The sequence below is a fragment of the Chinchilla lanigera genome, unplaced genomic scaffold (genome assembly GCF_000276665.1).
Source record: "Chinchilla lanigera isolate Chin_1 unplaced genomic scaffold, ChiLan1.0 scaffold00062, whole genome shotgun sequence".
Classification (NCBI taxonomy): Eukaryota; Metazoa; Chordata; class Mammalia; order Rodentia; family Chinchillidae; genus Chinchilla; species Chinchilla lanigera.
Genome location: NW_004955463.1, coordinates 14344010 through 14367988, shown reverse-complemented (window position 1 = coordinate 14367988; position 23979 = coordinate 14344010). Strand labels below are relative to the sequence as shown.

The following is a 23979-nucleotide window of genomic DNA, read 5'->3' as shown; positions in this document are numbered from 1 at the left end:
TTATCCTAGGAGCAGAAGTGAGTTACAAAGATTTCAGCAGGAGGGAATATAGTCAGATTTATATTTTAAACAGCTCACTTCACTTGCAACGTAGAAAAGGGTTGAAATCGAACATGTAAAACTGCATGTTATTATAAGGCCTTCAACAAAAGTGGTGCTAATGAGTAGGAAGATAAGTTACAAAATATTGGAGAGAGTAAATAAGGTGAGATGGGTAAAGACTTGGTGATAAGCTAGATACGGAATTGAAGCAGAAGGAGGTATCAAAGATGATTCATATATTTTTAGCTTTTGAAACTACAGGATGGTGGTAACATTCAATAAATTATTCAGGAAATACCAGCAAAAGAGCTTCAGTGATGTCAGAGTGGGGTCATGAGTTTGGTTCTGGATATGTTGAATGCTATCTTGGGACTGTGAAGTAGAAATATTGAATAGGCAGTAAGCTCAGAGAGCAGATCTGGGCTGGGCTGGGAATAATGTTTCACATAATTAAATCCATGGATGTGTATGTGATGACCATAAAAGTCACATTGAATACTACATAATAACAAGTGATCTCCATTCCACACTTTCACCTTTGAGCCTTAACATATTTAAAATCCAAAATTTTAAATACAAGTTGATAATTTTTTTTGGTACCAGGAATCAAACTCATGACCTTGCGCTTACCCAGGCAGGCATTTGTGCCACTGAGCTATATCCTTGGCCCTCAAGTTGCTAATTTTTAAAGTTCACCTAAAAAAGATTAATCCAACTTAAAGCCTACATTTTAACCATCTTTTAAAATTAAGAGTAATTGTATGTGATTCCAGAAGCAGATCAGAATTTTTAAAGGGGAGGCTATTAGGAAATCGAATCCAAGGTCTCACGCATCTAAGGCAGGCACTCTACCCATTGAGCTAAACTCTCAGTCCTTCAAACAATTTTTTTAAAATTTTTTTTAAAAATGATATAATTTATCTCCTATTCTCCTCTCCTTACCATTGACTCCTAACCAGTGACCACCATTCCCCTCAGGATCCCTGTATCCTAATATGTGACACTGTACTTTCCCTGTAGGCTGAGAAAACCTAGGGATAAATGGCAAGGCTGGAGACAGGAAAGTAGTTACAGGACTATACTGTTAATGGCCACGCATGGTGGTACATGCCTGTAATCCCAGCACTCAGGAGGCTGAGGCAGGAAGATCACCTTGGGTTTGAGGCTAGCTTGGGTTACACAGTGAGTTCAAGTCCAGTGTAAACTACATAGGGAGACCTTGTTTGAAACAAACAAACAAAACAAAATAAACAAAACAAAACAGACGAAAGTTCTAACCCCAGCCTTAACCCAGCACCTGTCCTTAGACACTTGCAGTATTTCAGACTATGGATGGCAATCACTCCCTCCATCATCTCCTAGCCATCCCCAACCTCCCATTGCCTTCTGCACTCCACACCTAAGAGGGGAGTATGAGATACAGAAGCTGACCCAAGGGCTCAGTGTGGAATAGCCTCACCCACACACTGCTCTGACTGCTGTCTGTGTTCCCACACCCAGCACTCAGGAGGCTGAGGCAGGAAGATCACCTTGGGTTTGAGGCTAGCTTGGGTTACACAGTGAGTTCAAGTCCAGTGTAAACTACATAGGGAGACCTTGTTTGAAACAAACAAACAAAACAAAATAAACAAAACAAAACAGACGAAAGTTCTAACCCCAGCCTTAACCCAGCACCTGTCCTTAGACACTTGCAGTATTTCAGACTATGGATGGCAATCACTCCCTCCATCATCTCCTAGCCATCCCCAACCTCCCATTGCCTTCTGCACTCCACACCTAAGAGGGGAGTATGAGATACAGAAGCTGACCCAAGGGCTCAGTGTGGAATAGCCTCACCCACACACTGCTCTGACTGCTGTCTGTGTTCCCACACCCAGCACTCAGGAGGCTGAGGCAGGAAGATCACCTTGGGTTTGAGGCTAGCTTGGGTTACACAGTGAGTTCAAGTCCAGTGTAAACTACATAGGGAGACCTTGTTTGAAACAAACAAACAAAACAAAATAAACAAAACAAAACAGACGAAAGTTCTAACCCCAGCCTTAACCCAGCACCTGTCCTTAGACACTTGCAGTATTTCAGACTATGGATGGCAATCACTCCCTCCATCATCTCCTAGCCATCCCCAACCACTCAAGTGGCTGGGAATCACAGAGATATATGCAATGTTTGGGTGGGTGTCATGGGCACTGTATCTGCTATGCCATAAAACATGCTGCCCTGCCATGAAGGAGAGGGGAAGGAAAACATACATCTCTCATCTTGCTTCAGTCCCCAACTTGAACATAGATAACTTAAAGAAACTCTGCCAAGGATACCTTCCTTGGTCATGAATTGGCCAGCTGAGGACAGATGCCAGGTAAATAAGCTTGTTCTGTCCTACACCTGGTTACTCCAACTCACTGTGGTCCAGTGTCATCAATAAAAAGTTTTAGCAGACTGGAGGGAGTGGGTGGCACAAGATTACCCATTTAATTAAACTAGCTTGGGGAGCTATGAGAATATAAAACAAGAAAAAAATATTAACCCTGTAACTCAAAAGGAATTTTTAAGTAAGATTTCATGTGCATTTTCACTATCAATCAGCAAGCGTCCTTACACCAGCTGACATGCATCCCCAGTTCTGCCCTAAAATAGAATCTGAACTTCTGGGATCATATAAGTATCAAAGTAAAATACTTATATTCTCAGCAGGCTCCAGTTCCCCATTGTGTACCAATTCAGCCTTCTAGCCACAGCTGTCAGTCCTTGCTATTCATCTGAAAGCACTGTTATGTAACTGACCTACCTTTCCTTTATATGCCTTTCATAAAAGTCCTATATTCCCTAAAAATCTTCCAGGATGCTGAAAAGCTCCCTCTCCAGAATGCTCTTGATGAGTTTGATTCTGACAGGCACCACACTGCCTGGAGGCTTGGTGAACACAACCGGTTAGAGATTAGATTGGGAGATGAATTAAGAGCAAACACAGAGGAAACCCAAAAATAGACCAGCATTTCCACTTCTGCCACATTTGCTGCTGTAATGAAGCTCTTCCTTTCAACACTTGGCCTGCTGTAAATCTAAAAGATTGTGTGAATCACCCACATGCCCTTCAGCAGCAGATACCTTTGATGCTTATTCAGGATAAAGACTACTCTCCTGTATCAAGAGCTCTTCCTCCTCTCTTTACAATATTTTTAAAAGAAAAGGCATGGAATGCCAAAATATTATGCACTGAGGTAAACAGCCTAACTTTTGAAATTGTACTCTGATATGTTTAAAATATACTGGGTTAAAATACAAGTTATGAAAATCTTGAAGGCCTTACAAGGAGAAATGTCATTATCACAAAATATTCTTTAAACTTAAAACAAATAATTTCAACTAACAAATACCGAGAACCTGTTAGATGCTTTTACATGTCTAACTGCATTTAAGAAAAGATGGGAAGACAATATATGTATTACATATCCACTGCTGATCTCATAGTATTCTCAAACATGCTGAAATTTTCCCTCCCAGATTTTCTGCCCTGTGAGTTCCTTTTAGATCTGTGCATCTCACTGCTTCTGCACCTTCAACTACAGACAACCCTTCTTACAGATTTTTAAGTATCTGATATGATAGTTGAGAAAGCTACAAAACTTGAACAAGCCTCCTATATCTCATAGACACTGGCTCTCTTTCTGACATTCAAACCACCCATAGGATCTAACGTACAGGTGGCTTCAGAATGGCGGTTGGTCACCAGAAAGATCAGACACAAACACCATCAAAAGATGAAAACTTTCAGCATTCCTAGGGAAGGAACAGGGCTGGAAAACAGGGTGTTCTGTGAGTCGTTCTAGGGAATTACCAAACCTGAGGGGGTTATGGGATCCCCAAATTCACAGCCAGGCAGACAAAAGCACAAGTAGCCTAAGGCCCAGGGCCTTGAGACTGACAGTGCAAGCGAGGACATTCTTGTGGGACTGTCTAATATTAATTCATGGCAACACTACAACAGTAAGTTCAATCAGTTCAACACTCATTTGTGTCAGTAAACCAGAGAAGTAATGTAGAAAAGACACCACAAGCCAGGTATAGAGGCACACACCTTCAATTCTAGCAATCGAGAGGCTGAGGCAAGAAGATCATAAGTTCAAGCCCAGCCTAGTAAATTCAAGGCTAGCCTGGATTACATAGTGAGACCCTATCTCAAAAAGCCAAAAACAAACACACACAAAAACAAGAGAGAGACAGACAGACAGAGAGAGAAAGAAAGAAAGAAAGACAAGATACCACATATTCTACAAACTACAGGTTGGCCTCAAGTACACTGAGAAATATAGTCTACCTAGTAGCAAGAGTAAAAGTTCTTCCTCTATATGATGGAAAATGCAGCTTGTTCCATGCTCACCCAAGGCCAGATGATCTTCATAAGGAAAACCAGATAGATTCCCATGCAACCAGACTCCACAAAATTTCCGACAGTGGTACCCACAGGTTCTCCAGAAAAAGAACAAAGTTTTCCAGTGACTGTTTAACTTCTTCATTACTAATGGTCTGAATCCAGTCAATGATAAAAAACAAAAACAAAAACCCGAATGACACTGAAAGATATTTGTTACATGCTGTTGGAAAAACTAATTTCTGTAAAAACTGGGACTACAACCTTGTTCTCTCTTTAGAATGAGCCACTCATAGGTCTTTTGTCATATAATGATCCTTGTATTTACTGCTTATATAACTCCAGATGAGCATTAAGTTATTCCCAACATTATAGAGTTGTTCCCCATCCCTCATCCTACAAGGATACTTTCCAAGATCCTCCGAGCATGACTGAAACCACAGATAATATCCAGCTCTATACAGACTGTGTTTCTCCTCTACATTTATACCTATGATAAAGTTTAATTTATAAATACAGGAGGATGTGCACAGGTTATGTGCAAATACTATGCCATTTTATATAAAGGACTTCAGTACCCATAGCATTTAAATCAACTCTCTGTGGATACCAAGGGTTGTCTCTCTCCCTCCACCTCTTTCTTTCTCTTCTCTCTCTCCAAATATTTTGGTAGACATCTCAGTTATCGGCCCAACTGTCACTGTGCTCATGTCCAAGTAACCTTGATTTTACTTAATAATGGTCCCAAAGCACAAGATGGATATGCCAAAGAGAAGTCATAAAGTTCTTCCTTTAAGTGACAAGGTGTAAATTCTTGACTTGATAAGGAAAGAAAGAAAACTATAAGCTCAGATTGCTAGGATCTACATTAAGAACAAATCTATTTGTAAAATTGTGAAGAAGAAAAGAATTTGGGCTTATTTTGCTACCCAGTGGATTGCAGTTAACTGAAACAATACATAAGGGATGGCTTCACTAGATACATAACTAAATAACTCATAGTAAGCCAATTCACCCATCCTGAGGCCTTGAATCCTTATTATTAAGTACAAAAATTTTCTCTTATCCAAAACTTAACTCCTTCTGTTCATTTTCCCTTTGTCTCCATTTCACCAAAGAAGACTCATCATCAATTCAACCATTTATCCCTCTTCTCCCAAGACCAAGGGGTAGAACCTACTCATACACAGCGAGAGTAGAGCCTTGTTTGAACAAGGCAGGTCAGGGGTTAACCATGCTAGAGGCCCCCAGATAATTCTAGAACCATCCTCATTAACCTAATTTCTCTTTATTCATGGGATGAACCTGAAAAATCTATGTAGGATCATAAGATAAGGAAGAAGGGTCTCCAGAGAGAAGGTTAATGCTGATAGTATAAGAGTAAAGTACACTGCTCTTGGCTATCACATCTACTGAGGAGCAGGAATGTCAGAGTTAAGATGGAAGCAGAGGTCCAGTCTCTATGAACAAACCCCCAGTGCCATGCTTCTAACTATTCAGAAGTAAGAGAAGGAATTCACATGACCAAGCTGGGCTAGATCTCCAACAGATGGGACTCTTCCTACCTTGGGCTTCCGTTCTGTCCTCCTTATGGGATACAATCTTACAGCTTCACACACACCACTAATAAACCTCTGAGAACTATGGAACAGGGACCGAGTTACCAAGGCACTGGCTGGACTTCTGAACTCAGGGACAAAGTGTGGATCTGTGCGACTGAGGACCACATAAAAGATCACAGAGGATGCCACAAACTTGGAGAGCCCAGCACTGTCAGTGAAGTTTTACACATGTACAAAAGCAACTGACTAGAAGGCACAAGTGAAGAAATTCTACATAAAGTTCCAAATCAAATGTTCAACATCAGCATTGTATAACTGAACTGACATCTTTCTCAGAACATGAAGCCTTAAAATCAAATCACAGAATATATTCTAAGATAACCTATCGGATAAACTACCTAATAAACTCACCTACAAGAGGTCTTCATTACCTGCAGCACACACTGTGCTAGGTACGGCATAAAGGAACCACAAAATAAGAGTGGGGCTTATAACCTAGTTAAGAAAAGGCCACACTCAAAGGTCACACTCTCTTTGGAGAATAGTCAAGTGCTAAATCATGAAGAAGTAACTACCACCTCCTTATGACTGCCACTTAACAGTCCATATGTTTTCACAGAAAACACTACCATCACTGAACTTCTAATTCTAAAAGAATCAGTTTTCTGCATCACAACTTTCCTTTCTAAATGAGTTACTTCCTTTTTGAATTGGCTTCCAGATTCATCAAAAGAAGAGACATCTCTGGAAGCATTACATAAGATAATTCTTTATTTTTGGAAGTTACAAGACTGTATTCTAAAAGGACCTTTATTGTTGACTTAAAAGCAAGCTGTGAGGAGGGCTTTCTCAGAGAGGAAAAGCAGCAGCTGCTCTCAGTGTCAGCTAGGAAGTGAATGAATGGGTCAGAGCCTGTGATGACTCCTTGCTGGGCACTGGTGCCCTTTAACCCTGACAGTGTAGGATCATAGATTCTGTATCCTGCAGGCTGAGAGAGGTTAAAAACTTGCTTTGATTTCCCTTCCAATCAAATCTTAGTTCTCCCTTCAGTAACAAGGGCAATTCATAAAGGAAGGGCACAGCACAAATGATAAATTCCGTAAGGTGCGGACAGTGCCAATATTGGTCTGTTCTTGACAGACTGTAAAAAAATGCAGAGAAATTTTAAAAAACAAAATCTTTTACAAAATGTGATTGTAAATATTTTCTCTCATTCTGTAAGTTGTCCTCACTTTCTTGATGCTATAGGGGTAAATCTTTATAGATGTAGAACAGGTAAAACCTTAGATATGACATCAAAAGGACAAAAAACAATCTGAGCTTATCAAAATTGAAACTTCTGCACTTCAAGTGATAACATCAAATTTTATACCATCACTTATCTTTTAAAGAGTTCATACATTGCTGGAAGGAAAGTGTTACAGCCAGTTTGGAAAACAGCTTGGCAGTTCCTCAAAATATTAGACAATGAGTTACCATATGACCTGGCAATTCTACTCTTAGGTAGTATTTCAGGAGAAATTAAAATATACATCACAAACACAACATTACTCATAACAGCTCCCAAATAGAAATAACCAAGAGCTGGGCATGGTGGTGCATGCTTTCAATCCCAGCAATGAGGAGGCTGAGGCAGGAGAATCACTGCAAATTCAAGGCCAGCCTGGGCTCCATAGTGAGTTCAACACCAGTTTGAACTACATAGTGAGACCCTGTCTCAAAAAGAAGAAAGAAAAGTAAGGAAGCAAGCAAGCACAAATTTTAATCAACTGATCAATGGGTAAATAAAATATGGTACATATACACAATGAAGTATTACTCAGCAGTAAAACAGGATAAAATGCTGGTACTTGCTACAGTATAGTTCAACACTGAAAACACTATCCTAAGGGAATAGACTCAATCATAAAAGACTATATGATGTATGATTCCAGATATATAAAATGTCCATAGTAAATCTATAGAGACACAAAATAGATCATCATTTGCCAAGAACTGTGTGGTGAAAAAGGGGAGGAATGGCATGTGACTGCTAATGGGTATTAGGGTCAGGATTTATCACTTTAATACCCTAAAAGTTAAGACTATGCTACGAGCTGCATAATTTTGTTGACGTACTAATGACTACATAATTGTATACCTTTTAAGTGAGTAAACTACATGGTATGTGAACTCTATCTCAATAAAACTGTTTTTTAAAAAAAGAATGGGAATAAAATGGAGGTTCAGACCCTAGAGCAAAGGATCAAGAACAGTGCCTTGTGACTCCTAATATAACATTAAACTTGACCACAGACTTACACTTTAGAAAATGCTTTAATCACTTGTGTGGTTCACTTGTAATGATACACACTTGAGAGAGATGATAGTCTCACCAACACATCAACTTTGGATCTTAACTCTCTCTTGAGGAAGCTTACAGTGTGCTAGGTAAGTCCTATTTACAAAAAGAGGTGAAAAATGACATCATCTCTCCTCTACAACCAAAAAAGGAAACATCCTGGAAATAAGATAATTGTCAATCTCTAAAGGCTCTCGTTTTTGTTTTATTTTGAGTTGTGCGGAATTTATTTTAATTTTTAATGTCTGACTTCTTCCAGGTCCTCCCTCACACACTGCCTGTCTCTTGTTGCTAAAACTTATTGGGAAGCCAAGGCCAAGAGGTCTGGGAAACAGAACCTAGCTAATTCCCCCTAGACTGAGCCTTACTCCCTACTCACCTTTAATTGCCCAAGCAAAAACCCAGGCCCCAAGCAGTGGAGTACACATTTGGTACATATAGGTCTCCCTGTCATCTGGTCACCTTTTTTATACAGAAGCAAGCATATAAGCAGTAGGTGGTAAAAGTGCTCACTTCTGCACTCACAGCTGTGTACAGGTCAGTATCTTTCGTCTGAAAGCCCTGTCCTCCTGACAGTCTTCTGCAAGCCCCTCTCCCCTCTCTCATGCTGATTCAGGGCTTCAGGGGGAAAACAAGTATGATGCCAGCAGACGCCACCTCTTTCCACTCAAGTACTCTGATCTGAAGAGACTGTTAATAGCACATTAGCATTTAGTCACGTGTCCAAAATTTGAGGTTTTTCTCCTTTCCAGTTTAATGTCTCTGAATTGCCAGTTCCTCTGACTCCCCTAAAATTGAAATGCAATCTTTTTTTGCATTTCACCAGAAATCAAACTCATGTTTGCCAGGCAGGTGCTGTGCCTCTGAGCTACATCCCCAGCCCTGCATTTTGTATACGAGTGTTCTCAGCCACTTACTCAAGGCCATCAGCCTTAAAATATAGAAGCAGATACGATGTACTGTCCAGGTACAGAAGGACCAACAGTAGAGGCCTTTTCAGGCATGGCAAATAGAATCCACAGGAATGGACTCGTAAGTCACACTTACGAGGGCTCCCAAAAGCACAGAACAGGGAAGGAGAGTGCCATCTGGATGAGTCAAGGCAGAACACCCTTAGTATGCCATAGTTTTAGGGTGTCTCACCCATCAAAGCAGAACACCAATGTATGCCTACACATGCATGTATGTGCATGCACACACACACACACACACACACCCTTATAAAAGCAAGAGCTAAAGAAAGGCAAATTTAGCTGCTTTTTTTGGTAAGAAACAAAACACAGCTGCCACAGTATTCTGAGATAAGCATCTAATTCCTAAAAGAGGCCTGCTCTACAGGCAAAGAATCAGGAAATCCACTTGATTAACTGGAGAAGTTGTAGTAAGGTTGAAGAAAGCACTTTATGTTTCTATAACAGTGCTTTATGCTATTTCATTTAAAGAAACTCAAACTCTATCCTCTGAAGGCAATGCATTCTAAAAATCTACAATTATAAGTAGAGCCCATTAATCAGGAAGCCAAAGCTTCCTTCAGAGGGAATGAGCATGTTTTCTCTTCTCAAACACGACATGCCCATCAACTCTGAAACCATCTGGATTTATCTGAGGTTACATTTCAAGCAGAGCAGAAATCCTCTAATACAGACTGAACTCAGAAGGCTCTCCCTACAGTACTTTTTCGTCCCCAAACTATTCCCACAGGAAGAGCAAGGGGAAAAGAAGTATGTCTAACAGATGGGACTCCTTTGCAGAGATCCAAAATTGTGTAACCTCAATCTGTTGCTGCCAAACAACTACAATGTACAATCTCTTCAGAAATAATTACCGGAGAATTCAAAATATCAACTGCCCCTCTCACAAAGTAGCAACCACCCACATAGCTGGGAAGCTGATGCTGACAAGAGGGAAAAATGTTCAGCAAGAGATTGGCCTCTAGACAAAGCAAGAGCAGCCAACATACCAGGTGTAAGAGAGGGCTCTAGAAAGGGCAGTGACCCTCACTGCGGACCACAGTGTTTCGCCTGCCACTTGGCTTCCTATGCTCTAGGAGAAGAGGCAGCAAAAAGGGCTCAGAGAAGCAATGAAGAGGTCCCACAGGAAGAAAGTAACAAGAAAAGCTTTGTATAGTCTATGAAATTGAAACAAGTTTTTTAAAACTTGGAAAAGGAGTCAAATTACCTTTATTTGCAGACAAATAATCCTTTACCTACAAGACCTAAAAAATTCCACCAAAAGACTCTTAGAACTAATAAAAAAAGTCAGCAAGGTAGCAGCATACAAAATCAATACACAAAAATCAATACCATTCCTGTACAACAATAATGAACTCACTGGGAAAGAAATTAGGAAAGCAATACCATTCACAATAGCTTCAACAAAAATAAAATACTTAGGAATTAATCTAACCAAGGAAGCGCAAGACCTCTATAAAGAAAATTATAGTGTTTTGAAAAAGGAGATTGAAAAGGACATCAGAAAATGGAAAGACATCCCTTGTTCCTGGTTAGGCAGAGTAATACTGTCAAAATGGTCATACTTCCAAAACTGTATATATTTTATTTAATGTAATCCCAATTAAAGTACCAACAGCATTCCTTATAAAACTAGAGAAAATAACCCTAAAATTCATATGGATCCAGAATAGCAAAAGCTAATCTGGGCAACTAGAGCAAAGCAGGAAACATCACAATACCAGTTTCAGGTTGTATTACAAAGCTATAGTGACAAAAACAGACCTCTGGATCAGTGGAACAGAATACAGGATACACAAACAACTCTAAGCACATTCAGTTATCTGATCTTTGGCACTTTGACAAACGGGCCAAAAACATACTCTGGAGGAAAGACAGCCTTTTTAACAAGTGGGGTTGGGAAAATTGGCCAGCAACATGCAGAAGACTGAATCTAGACCTGTATCTCTCACTATATACTAAAATAAAATCAAAATGTATCAAAGATCTAAGTATTAAAACAGAAAACACCTAATATGCTGAAAGATAAAATACGTAAATCTCTTGAAGACAGAGACACAGGCAAGAACTTTTTGAACAGACCTTTAATTGCACAAGAAATAACATTAATAATCAGCAAATGCAATTGTATCAAATTGAAAAGCTTCTTCACAGCAAAGGAAACAACAGAGTGAAAAGACAACTTACAAAATGGGAAATTTTTTGCCAGCAATTTCCTGAACACAAGGTTAATATACAAAGAATAAGTAAAGAACTCAAAAAATATAACCCCCCCAATAAAAGACCCATCCAAAAAATGGGCAAGTGAAATGAACAGAAGGATTACAAATGGCCAATAAATACTTGAAAAAACTGTTCAAATCACTGGCCATCAGAGAACGCAAATTACAACACTGAGATTCTGTCTTACTCTAGAAATAATGGCTACCAGTAGGAAATCAAGTAAGAGCAAATGCTGGTGAGGCTCTGGAGAAAAAGGAACTCTTCTATACTGCAATTGTAAACTAGTAGAACACTACAGAAATCAGTATGGACACTCCTCAAATAAACTTTTCCTCAAAAAATAGACTTTTGGCTTTCAGCTCAGAGGAGGCCAAGGTGAAACTTTCCTTGGTCATCCAGAATCCGGTTCATCCAATGCCAGCCACCTCCACCAAGTCGCCCAAGTTTGACTCCAATGCGATCACAGTCACAAACCTGAGGTACACTAGTCAGTGCTACATCTGCTCTTGCCCCCTGGGTCTGTCACCAAAAAATGTGGGTGATCACATCACCAGGGCAATTGGTGACTGAAGAGTCTCAGGACTGCGGTGAAACTGACCATTCAGAAGAGACAGGCCCGGACTGAGGAGGTGCCTTCTGCCTCCACCCTGATCATCAAAGCCCTCCAGGAGCCACTAAGACTTAGACAGAAATAGAAAAACATTAAGTGGAGTGGAAATAGCACTTTTGACAACATAGTGAACAGGGCTTGAGAGATGTGGCAGCAATCTTTAGCCACAGAACTTCCTGGAATTTAAAGAGATCCTATGGACTGCCTAGTCTGGGCTGCAATGTTGATGGCCCTCATGATATCACAGATGACGTCAACAATGGTGCAGAACAATGCCTAGCTAAGTTAGGAGACATAAGAGAAAATATTTCAATAAAAGATGATTTGACAACCAAAAAAGCTCTAAAAATAAAATTCCATTTGACCCAGTTATTCCCCTTCTAGGTATCTTACTGAGAGAGTTCAGGACATCATATTATATATTATGATACATGTATACCCATGTTTTGAGCAGCACAACTCATAATAACAATCTTGGAAGCGGCCTATACGTGCATTAATAGATGAACAGGTAAGGAAAATGTTGTATTTATACACAATGGAGCAATACTCTGCTTTGAAGAAGGATAAACTTGAGTCATTTGTAGGAAATTGGATGTACCTTGAGACCATGATGTTGAGTGAAATAAATCAGACACACAAGCTTAAATATCACATCGTTTCCCTTATATGAGAAACCTAAAGCATAAATAATAAAGAGCAAAATAAAAGATAATAGCAAACAGGAAGAGAGATCTTTTGCAAATGGGAAGGAGACCAAGAGACAGAGGGAGTGGGGAGGGAAGGGAAACAAAGGAGACATAAAAAGAATTAAGATGTGTTACATACATGTTTCAGCTCCCATGGTGAATATAATCATTTGTAGTATAAACATACTAATAAAAATTTGAAGAAAAAAAAACTAGAAAAGTGCCTTGTCCTTACCAGCCTCTAAGATGGCCCAGCGAATCTCACCTCCTGTTCCTTGAACCACTGGTCTGACTAATGTCACCAAAAGGACACTTGGGGTAACAGTGTAACTTCTAAGGCTGGGTTATAAGCACGATCGCAGCCTCTCACCGCCTGCTCTTAGGTCACTCGGGCTGGAGAGCCAGCTAGCATAGTGGGAAGCTAGTCAACCACCCTGTGAAGCTGCTGCATGGGGAGGAATGAGTCTTCTACCCAGAGCCAGGGCCAACTGGCCAGTACACAGCAAGCCACGTCAGAAAGCCCTCCAGCCTCAGTCAGCTCTTCAAATGACTGCTGTTTGGGCCAAAGTCTGGGATGCATTCTCACAAGTGACTTCAGCCAGACCACCCAGCTAAGTTGCTCCCAAAATCACCACCTACAGAAACTATCTTTGATCTTTTGTTATATGGGTCAAAAACATACTTTGGAAGAATAGCTGTTCCAGTAGTAGCTGACAAAATGTTTCCCTTTCTGTAGGTTCTATCTTCACTCTGTTGGTTGTTTTCCTTGCTCCACAGATGCTGTTTAATTTGATGCATTTGTTGTTTGATCCATTTGTTGATTCTTGATGTTATTTCTTTTGCAATGTTCAGAAAGTCTTGCCTGTGCCTATGTATTCAAAAGTTTTACCTATTTTATCTTGAAAACATTTATTGTCCTGAGCTATGTCTTAAAAGCTTCCCTTGTGGGGCTAGGGATCTAGCTCAGTGGCACAAGTGCCTGCCTGGCAAATGCAAGGTCCTGAGTTCAATTCCTGGCACCAAAAAAACCAAAAAAAACTCCCCTTGAGGCTAGGGTACAGCTCAGTGATACAGCACTGGCCTAGCATGCAGAAGGCCCTAGGTTCAATAACCAGCATCAGAAAACAGAAACAAAAACAAAACCCTCCACCTTCTACTCTCAGAAAAGGTGTGGACATACTCTTAAGTGAAATAAATCGGACAGATATGTGTAAATACTGCATTGTTTCTCTGGTGTTAGAAACCAAGGGTGTAAATAAGGACAAAAATGTATAATGGATATCGCAAAATAGGAAGAAAATGTTCAAATGGAGAGGGAAACAAGTAAGGGAAAGGGGGAAAGGGAAAAGTTAAAGAATGAGAAAAGAAGGAAAAAAATGGAAACAAAGCTTTTGTAAATGGGAAGAAGAGGAAGAATTGAAGGGAGGGTAGGGGAACGGGAAAAAAAAGAAACATGCTATATCATGTACAGGTACAAATTCTCTATGAGTGTGACTGTTATATATTCCTAAAATGTACCAATAAAATCTGATTAGAAAAGAAAAAGAAGGGGAAAAAAGGTGCAGAGTCACAGGAGGATACACACATCTCCACATACCTGCTGTTCTCACCATATATAACTCAGCTGGAGAAGAAAAGCAACAGCTATTACTGACTTTGTCCACTTCTGGATTTCTCATTGATAAGCTGAAGCTAAGCACTAAGGAAGCAAAATATGTTCAATGCAATGCACTGCTTATCCGATGGTGACTTTTACTTCAGATCATTAATCTATATCTAAGTTGTTTTGTAAACTTTAATGTTCAAATTTCCTAAAATACTTGTGTATGTGTGATACTGAGGACTGAATCTAGGGCCTTCATAGTGAGCTATATCTCCAGAGCTTTTTTATTGTTTAATTTGAGACAGGTCCCACCAACTCACTAGGTTGCCTTGGCTGGGCTTAAATTTGCAGTCCTCCTACCTCAGCCTCCCAGAGTGCTGGGCTGACAGGCTGGCACCACCACACCCGGCTCCTAAAATACATTTTATATGTCAAAAATTGTATGCGCCAAGTTAACATGTAGAAGATACAATTCGGCTGATTTTTAACTCTCACTTAACAAGATACTTAGGAAGATGCTTCCCCCATCACATACTCTATTCTGGAAACATTGCAAAAAGCTAGTTCTTCTCAGCATTCTTTTCAGACAGTGAAGAGATTAACAAATTTCCTAGAAAGAAACCTGAGAGCTGTGGATCTAGCATCTTAATAAGCTGAATTCCAGACCCTTGAGTTCCCCATCTGTGAAATGGAAATCACAAATATCCCATCTCATAGTATCACTGTCATTAAAAGCTGGATGTGGTGGCACACACATTTGTAATCTCATCTACTCTGTAGGCCAAGGCAGAAAGAGTACAAGTTAAAAGGCAGCCTGGGAAACTTTGCAAGACCCTGTGTTAAAGTGAAAAAGAGCTGGGGATGTAGCTCAGTTATTGAGCACAGCTGAATTCGATCTCCACTGCCACAGGGGGGGGAAAAAAAGAATCAAATAAAAGGTTGTAAACAAAAATTAATTGCTTCCAGCTGAGCGTAGTAGTGCATGCTCGTAATTCCACCTACTTGGGAGGATGAGGCAGGAGGATCTCAAATTTCCAGTGAGGATAGGCAATTTAGTGATACCATGTTACAAAATAAAATTTTAAAAGACCGCCTGCCTGAGGTCCTTAGTTCAATTCCCAGTACCAAAATATAAATAAATAAAATTTTAAAAGACCTGAGTTCAATCCCAAGTACCACTGAATAAATAAATAAGATAAATAAATAAAGTAATTAGTTTCCAGTACATCTAGTAAATAAATATTGTTGAAACAGCTGCTAGGCATGGTGGTGCAGTCTGTGATCCCTTTACCTGGGAGGCTGAGACAAGAGGATTGCCACTAGGTCAAGGCTACAGCAGACTACATAGTGAATCCCTGTTTCCAAACAAAAGAAAAAAGACACTAAAAAAGAGAAAGACATAAAAAGTGTATGGTCTGCTAGATGGGACTCCTATATTAGGAAAGCTGAAGATCATCATGTATTTTTCCCAGCAATGATGTAAGAAAGGTGGTACTTGGACCAGATAGGAGAGTATTTTTTATTTTTCTGTTTTTTTAAGATAGGCTCTCACTATGTAGTTCAGGCTGGCCTTGAACTCAATATATAAACCAGGCTGGCCTTGAACTCAATATATAAACCAGGCTGGCCTTGAACTCAATATGTAAACCAGGATGGCCTTGAACTCAATATGTAAACCAGGATGGCCCTGAACTCAGTATGTAAACCAGGCTGGTCTTGAACTTGTGGTGATCCTCTTACCTCAGCTTCCAAGTGCTAGGTGCCACCATGCCCGGTAATAACTACCATCGTATCTGCCCAACAAAACTGCCAAAGTATGTTTTCACTTGTGAATTAATAAAATACTCCATCTCATTACTGTTCTACTGTGATTTGGCCCTCACTGGTCTAACCCTGTTTGTGTGAACTCGAAAAGCAATACACAAAAAGAAAGGGTGAGATCTTGAACTCACAAACAGCAAAGCCTCTCTAGGCCCATTTTGTACTGGACACTTCAGCCACTGTAGGTTATCAGATACTGATTCGAGTGGTTGTTCAGGGTGGGTAAACATGGTCTCCCATCGCTACTGTGGGCTTAGAAGATTATGACAAAGCCATTATACTGCCAAGGCTTCCTATGGGCAATTATTACCTCTCAGAAAACAACAGCTATTGACTATACTGTTCAACTTTAAGTAACTGTAGATGACAACCACCTTTGAGGTAGGGCATTGAATGGTGGTGTTAATATTTTATTTTGTTTTACACTCTGTGACACTGGAGATTGAACCCAGGACCTTGTGCATGCTAGGCAAACACTCTACCACTGAGCTACACCCCCAGTCTTTTAAAACTTTTTCTGAGGCAGAGACTTAAATTGCCCAGGCTGACCTTGAACTTGTGATCCTTATACCACAGCCTCCCAAGCATGTGGGTGTGTAGCACCATGTCTAATTGGCATATAATTTTAGAATGCTTGCCAACATCCCACCACCATCTGTACATACAGGCTGGAAATGCTCTGCCACCAGGTATTAGCAAAATAAGCTCTGTTGCTTTGATGCTCAAATAAGACTGAAACAAGAGAGTACAATTTTGAAATGAATTTAATCATTGTAACATTTCCTAAGGAAATCTTGATTTTACTATTTATCTTAATAGAAAAATACTGATTTGACAGTTACTAAAATCTTCACTTTCTACGCTAAGACTGTGTTCCTCCACCCTGGAGTTTTTAATTTATAAAATTGTTGCTCCTCTGTGGTTCTGGACTCTCTTGAGTCTTTGTGGGAAGAACTATGCTTTTTCTACCTAGGAAGACATTCTTTTGGATAAAGCACCACAGACAAGCAGAGGTGCTTCCTATCTGGCTCCTTTACATTGCAATAAAGCAACAAAGAAATCATGGCTCTAATCTCATTCACTAACTAGCAGGAATCTCCAACTTGAGAGTTAACGATTTTTTTAAAAAGGGAACTGCATCACGCTGCTAAGGCTTTTAAGATTTAAGTATCTTCAAACAGAATCATATAAAAATTAAATTAAGCTGAGTGAGGTAGCTCACGCCTGTAGTCCTAGCTACTCAATAAACTGAGGCAGGAGGATAGCAAATTTGAGACCAATCTGGGGATGTAGCTCAGTAGTGGAATGTTTGCCTAGCAAAGGGCTCTGGATTCAATCCCCAGTATGGCAACCAATGAATTGATAAAATAAAGCTGTAAGAGCCAATCCTGCTAAAAAATAAAAGCATTAGCCTGGGATGCTACTGAAGGAGCCATATGAGTTGAACTGTTGGACTAGGTTCTTAAAGGTTTTTACTAATCCCATTATTTGTATAGAATTCTAACAAAGCAATCCCTTCTTGGAGACAAGGAAAAGATACTAAACTAAATCCTAAACATACTTATAGATTTGAATGGAACACTTTAATATGTACTTAATGGAAAATCTTTGCATAGTACAGTATTTGCTTATACATATAATACAAAGCATCAGAATAAAAAACATAGGGCTCAGATTTTAATAAGACCTCCATTCAAGGCCATATACATGTATATATATATTCTAAAATACTGTAGTATATAGTACATCAACCTCTTTAAGAGATCTAGTCTGATCAGCCTCTTAAAAGAGATCTATGTAGTCTTATTACAAATTCTCAAGCACCCAAAGTTATGCTTGAAGTACTTAATAAGCAAAAATTAAAAGACTACACTTGTATTGAATGATTCCATCACTTACTGCATTCCTCCCTAACTTCCTTTTTTAAGTAATTTGTTTTTATTCCTTGGATCTTTCAGTTAGTTAAAGATCAGGTACCCTGGCAAATCAATTGCATCATTTTCACTTCACAAAGGAGACAAACAGCCAGCCCAAGTCAGTCTCTCCCTTAATCCTTCCCTGACCACACAGGGCTATATGAATTGTGTGTGTTGTTGTTGTGTTAGGTTTTTTGGTTTTTTTTTGGAGACAGGGTCTCTCTCATTAGGGAGTCCAGGATAGTCAGCCTCCAGAGTGCTGGTATGACAGTCATGAGCCACCAAGCCCAGCATGCTTTTGGCAGACATTTAGTCTCTATTCTAAGTCCTCAATTCTGCTACCATAATATAAAAGTAGTCATAGACAATATCTAAACAAATGAATGTGGCTATATTCCAATACAACTAAATTGGCCTTGAAATTTAAATTTCATATAATTTTCACATGACAATTTTTCTCAACCATTTAAAAATATAATACCCATTCTTTGCTGAAAAACAGGTTGCAGGCTTGACGTGGCCTTTGAGTCATGGTTTGCTATTCTGATCCATACTACAAAATTACATCAACAAACAATTTGGCATTCCCCACAAAGCCTCAGTCCACATACATCTGCGGACTGATCCCATTTATCTCTTTCTTTCCATTCCAGAGGACTGCCTTGTCTTTGAAACACCCAGGCATCTAATTAACACTTCAAACTGTATATGCAAAGTAAAAGTGATGTGAGACTTGCTAAGATTCTCCTCCTCAGGTAACAATCACAAATAAAGGTGTATGAGTGTGAGTATGGTAATGAAAGGTATGAGGGATGTGGCAGAGGAAAAGCTCAACTGACAGAGCTCCTCCACAGACCGCAGAGACAAAACCATGAGCCCTTATGTCATTCTTGAGCATCAAAAAAGGGGGGGAGGGGACAAGATTGTTCCTCCTCAAAAGTCCTTTCCCAGAGGATGTTACTTCACCCATGCCTTCCCCAGCAGAGACGTGATACAGCAGGGGCTTCAACATTCTCTGTGGGGTAAGTAAGCCAGACTGGTAGCAAACACAGAAACACCAGCCTAAACTTTAAGGCCACCAGTCAGTCTGGTATTTTCAAGCAATCTCTTTGAAAACAGAGTTTTATTCTACTAGGTAATCAAAAACCAGCTTCTAATTGTAACTTAAAAATACGTAACATCCACTGTTTAATCCTTGGGGTATAACTCTGTCTTAGGGAAAGGTCATTACAGAGTTTAGATGCTGTTAAATTCCTAAAATAGTTCCAGTAAAAAGTCCCATGTTTTCCTGAGTTCAAAGAATTATGAAGTTAACACAGGAACCATGGGTATGGTAAACAGGACACAGCCCACACATTATATGCCAGGAGCCAGGATCGTTACAAATGTCAATACCAACTCCACACTAACAATTCATAAACCATTCCTCTGTAAGACACAGTCTTATATTTTACCTGCTGTCCAGCCATGTCCTGGAACCACCGAAATGTGTAGGACTAACTTTATCAGGAATAAAACAACCCACAATTTGGGGAACAGGGTCCCAGGAATCCAGTCTCAGAAATTAAATTCAACATGAAATGACTCTGAAGAAATTTTGCCCACTGAAATCTTCCTGTCTGACCTGTGCTTCGGTGGCATTTTCACATACACTACAAGGAGATCCACAAGACTGGACCAGCACCACATGCTATTTCGTAGAAGGAGCCCTAAAAGGCAGGACACAAGCAGGCTGCTGAGCAATCGTTCTACTGTCAGAAGACCTTGAAATGAGAGATTCCATAATTTGTGGGTTGTTTCCTAGACCATACACTACCACCATTCACTCCCTACAATTACAATCTGTAGCCTGTAACTATCCCACAGAGCTTTCCCGGTGCAAAACTCCCTAAAACACAAACATTTCAAAGTTTTCCTTTTAGACAGAAGGAAAAAGAATGTGAGAGTCACTGGAATAGGAAGGACTAAACAACTGGGTCTCTATGGCTTTGGGGGCCTAGGCCCTTCAGGCCTCTATTCAAATGGGAAAGAATCTGGCAGGATGAGTCAGGATAACAGCTGCTAGAAGGATGAGGAAGACCCACCCAAGCTGAGGGCAATTCAAAGAGGCTTTCAGACAGCTACTTAACATGTGTCTTGTGAATTTTATGTAAATTTGACGAGAAGACCACAAAAGAACTCTTTCAGGCTTCTACTCTCCCCTCTGATCTGCCAACCCTGAAAGGAAATGGGAAGCTACAAGTGATAAGTAGCATTTCCGTCACCAAGGACACTGCACTGCACTGTGCCACACATAAGATTCCCAGTACATAACTTGTGTAATCCCAAGCAGCCCCTGCCTAGCCAAGGCAAATACCACGCAGAGCAGGGAGAAGGCATTTGCTGGACTCTTTGGAGGGACAGGCACAGCACAGAGCTGCCAATTTCAAAGCCAGTCACAAAAAGCTGAGGTCATTTTACCAGTAATTCCAACACCATCACAAAATCTATGACCAGAGTGACTTCTCTGAGCAATCTATAAAGACGTTTCTAAGTCAGTAAGGTACAGTAACTGGAGTATTGGAAGTCATCAGGTCAAAAACTGCAGCACTCTGGAGGCTGAGGCAGGAGGATTGCCTCAAGTTTGAGGCCAGCCTGGGATACATAATGAGTTCAAAGACAAGCTTGAACTACATAGTGAGTCCCTCTCTCAAAAAACAAAAAGCAAACAAAAATTCCCCCCAAATTAGGTAACTAGGTGAACACTGGTTCTACCTGCCACTGTAGGGTGAGAGTGTCAGAAAGGGGAACAGAGAAACCACACAAGGAGGACATGCATCCTCGACGCCCTTCTCCATACTATAGCCAGAGAGCCTTTCAGAAAGGAAATCAAAGCATAACATCTCTCTGCTTAAAGCCCTCTGTCCTGAACTGAATCGTGTCTCTTAAAAAGATGTGTTAAGGGTAGAGGATTAGTTCAGTGGTAACCCCCAGCACTGCCAAGAAGAAAATCCTTTCAAAATATATGTTAATGCTCTAATACCTGGTACCTGTGAATGTGTCCTTATTTGGAAATAGTAACTTTGGAGCCGTAACCCAGTTAACATGAAGCCATACTGGATTAGGGTAGGCCCTAATTTAATGACTAGGGTCCTCACAGGAAGACCAAACAAATACACAGAAAAGACCTCGTGCAATGAGGCAGAGTAGAATCAGGCTGCCCCAAGCCAAAAACTACTAACAATTGTTATTAACCACCAGAAGCTAAAAGAGGCAAGGAAGGATTCTTCCCAGAGACTGGAGGAGGCATAGCTGTGTCATTTTATGCTCTCCAAATTGTGAATGAATTAATTTCTACCGTTTCAAGCCACTGCTTATGGCATTTTGTTATGACAGCCCTAGGAAGTTAACACACCCTCCAAAGACTTTAGATCTTGCTCAGAAAACCAGATCATCAGACTGGACTTCTTACTACCTTGCAGAGCTCACCTACTCCTGCCGCCTGCCATGTCACTCCTCTCCAGCCACACTAGTCTCCCTGGAGCCTCAAGCATGTCCTGAACCTTCCATCCCAGTGCCTCACCCACTGCAGGCCAGTCTTATCTCAGGGCTTTGTGGATGCCATCCCTTCTGCTGGAAGGGTCTGTTTCCCAGGAATCTACAAGTCTTATTCCCACAGTCCTCCTCTTCCAGGTCTCTGCTCAACTCATTTTATTAGTCGGCACTCCAGATTCACTAGTCCCCTTTCCCTGTTTTCTTATTCTCCACCACAGAGAAGCTGATATATATTTTATTTAACCCCCAAAAGACACATCTCCCTCCAAAACGGTAGCTCACTGAGAGAAGCACTTGACAGCTAAATCACAGTGTACTTTATTTAGTGAATGAATGAAATCTATTAGAGCAGGTGAAAGTTTACTCAAAACTGTCTAGTGTGGTCAAAAAAAGGTTTCCAAATCAAAGCAGAAGCTTCCATAAATAAAGACCAGGGTCAAGTTTGGTCTGTGAGGATATTGATAGAATATGTGTGCCAGGCTCTCCTGGGTAGAAAAGGGGAAAGTAAGCAATTCTGAACTGGCCACTTAAAATTCCTCCCTATCAAAAAAACCTAAAAACCAAAACAAAGGCTTACTTATGATTGCTGTCTCTAACCAGGCCCTAGTAGAAAGTCTGAGGGCTCTATGAGCCCCAATCTACACATAATTTCACCACTGCAGATTTCCATTTTTTTAGGGACTGAGAAGGGCCCAGCAGAAAGGTCTGAGAATGACAATCACATTGTAAACACATAAACTGCATTCTGGGAAGAAAGAAACCTCTGATCACCAAATGATCAGAATGTTTTGTTTTGTAAAAATGTTGTTTTAGAGCAAAAAGGGAATAAAAAAAAAAAAAAAAAAAAACCTTCTGAACAACCCGGGAAACTTGAAAATGCCCTTTTAGAGCAAAGAAACAATCCAAACCCGTTTCAGTGGCCGTAAATTAGTATTTTCCACCTTCTTTCAGGCACATTTTTTAAAACTTTAAAACAAAAAGAGGCAAAGAAAAAAAAAAAATCAAAGTTTTTCTTTACCTTGGGTTTTGGCCTCCGGTCTTGCCAATCCTAGTGATGAATCACAGGATTCCTTGAGAGGCAATCTGATTGGAGTTTCAGCTTCAGGAGTCTCAAAATTACCTTCAGAATCCGAGCTGCCAAGGGGGAAAAATGAGGAATTACCACTTTCAACGGTATTTCGCACGCTCTTTAAATTTTGCATCTCCACAAAGGTTGAAGTCCAGCATCTCGCCTAACTTTACAACCAGTGATCCTGGGCAGAGTCTGGCTTGCAGGTCACTGCGCTGGTTTTTTTAACGCTGCTCTCTTGGGCTCCAAGACCCTGGCTCCCTACAACCTCCATCCTCTGGACCTTTTCTCCAGCACCGTTTATTTTTGAGGTCATCTCTCCCTCTCACACCAGAAAAAAGCACCTTCACATTCCTTTTCTTACCGGACCCTCTTAAAATAAACAGTCCCACTACAAAATTCAGCTGGTTCTACCCATGCCTTTTTCCTGGTAGGCCTCTACCTGTCTGACGCTGTCTGGGCTGGAAGCTAAGAATACCGTCACCTGCCTTCCGCAATCACACGGGTGACAGCTTAGCCGAGACCATTTCTCACCAGCTGCCAGGGGCCTGTCACCATGCGACCTTCTTTACCGCGACTGTATTTTGGGGACACACAGTGGGGCCCGGGAGCGGGTGGGGGCGACTTCTCCTGGGGGGCTCTAAGTTCCACCTGGTACCTGGAGAACACCGCCCTGCGCCTGTGTGGGGCGGAGGCGGGGGAGTCGGGGCTTAGAGAAAAGTGGCCGAGGCAAACGGGGATGCGGAGGAGGCAGCTTCTGGGCTGGGTTCAGGAAGCCCTGAGCATCGGGGAAAGGAAAAGCACGGGAAGACAGGGCACTCCGAACTTCCCGATGCACAGCGGGGGCCCGGTGCCGGCAGGGAGGCAGCACGCCACGAACAGGGTTACGCGGGAGACGCACACCGAGCGGCCGCGACACCGGACGGATGAGGCGGGATGAAGGCGGGTGGCAGCCGCCGCATCTCGGCAGGGATGCTGTGTACTTGCCTGAAACTCACGGATTTGGTCTCGGCTTGAGAGTCCTCCTCCTCGGGGTCGCCCTCGGGCCCTCCGGCCTCGTCCTCTCCGGCGACCCCGCCGCGCACGGCAGACCACGTCCATTTCGCCCACTGCACGGGGGACAGAATCTGCCAAGGGCTGAAGGCCATGGGCGCGGCGGCGGCTCCGAGGGCGGGCAGGCCGGCGCGGCGGGCGCCCGTTCCCTTTCAAAATGGAGGGAAGCGGTGACA

At 41.2% G+C, this 23979-nt stretch overlaps 1 protein-coding gene across 1 annotated transcript in view; it reads right to left on the bottom strand.

Moving 5' to 3' along the window:
* Tacc1 (transforming, acidic coiled-coil containing protein 1) overlaps positions 1-23979 on the bottom strand; it is a gene marked incomplete at its 5' end in the record, with an annotated part of 95648 nt that overhangs the window by 41860 nt on the left and 29809 nt on the right. Inside the window, 1 exon segment of the mRNA XM_013521504.1 lies at positions 22700-22815. Within this exon segment, the coding sequence (XP_013376958.1) occupies positions 22700-22815 (116 nt within the window).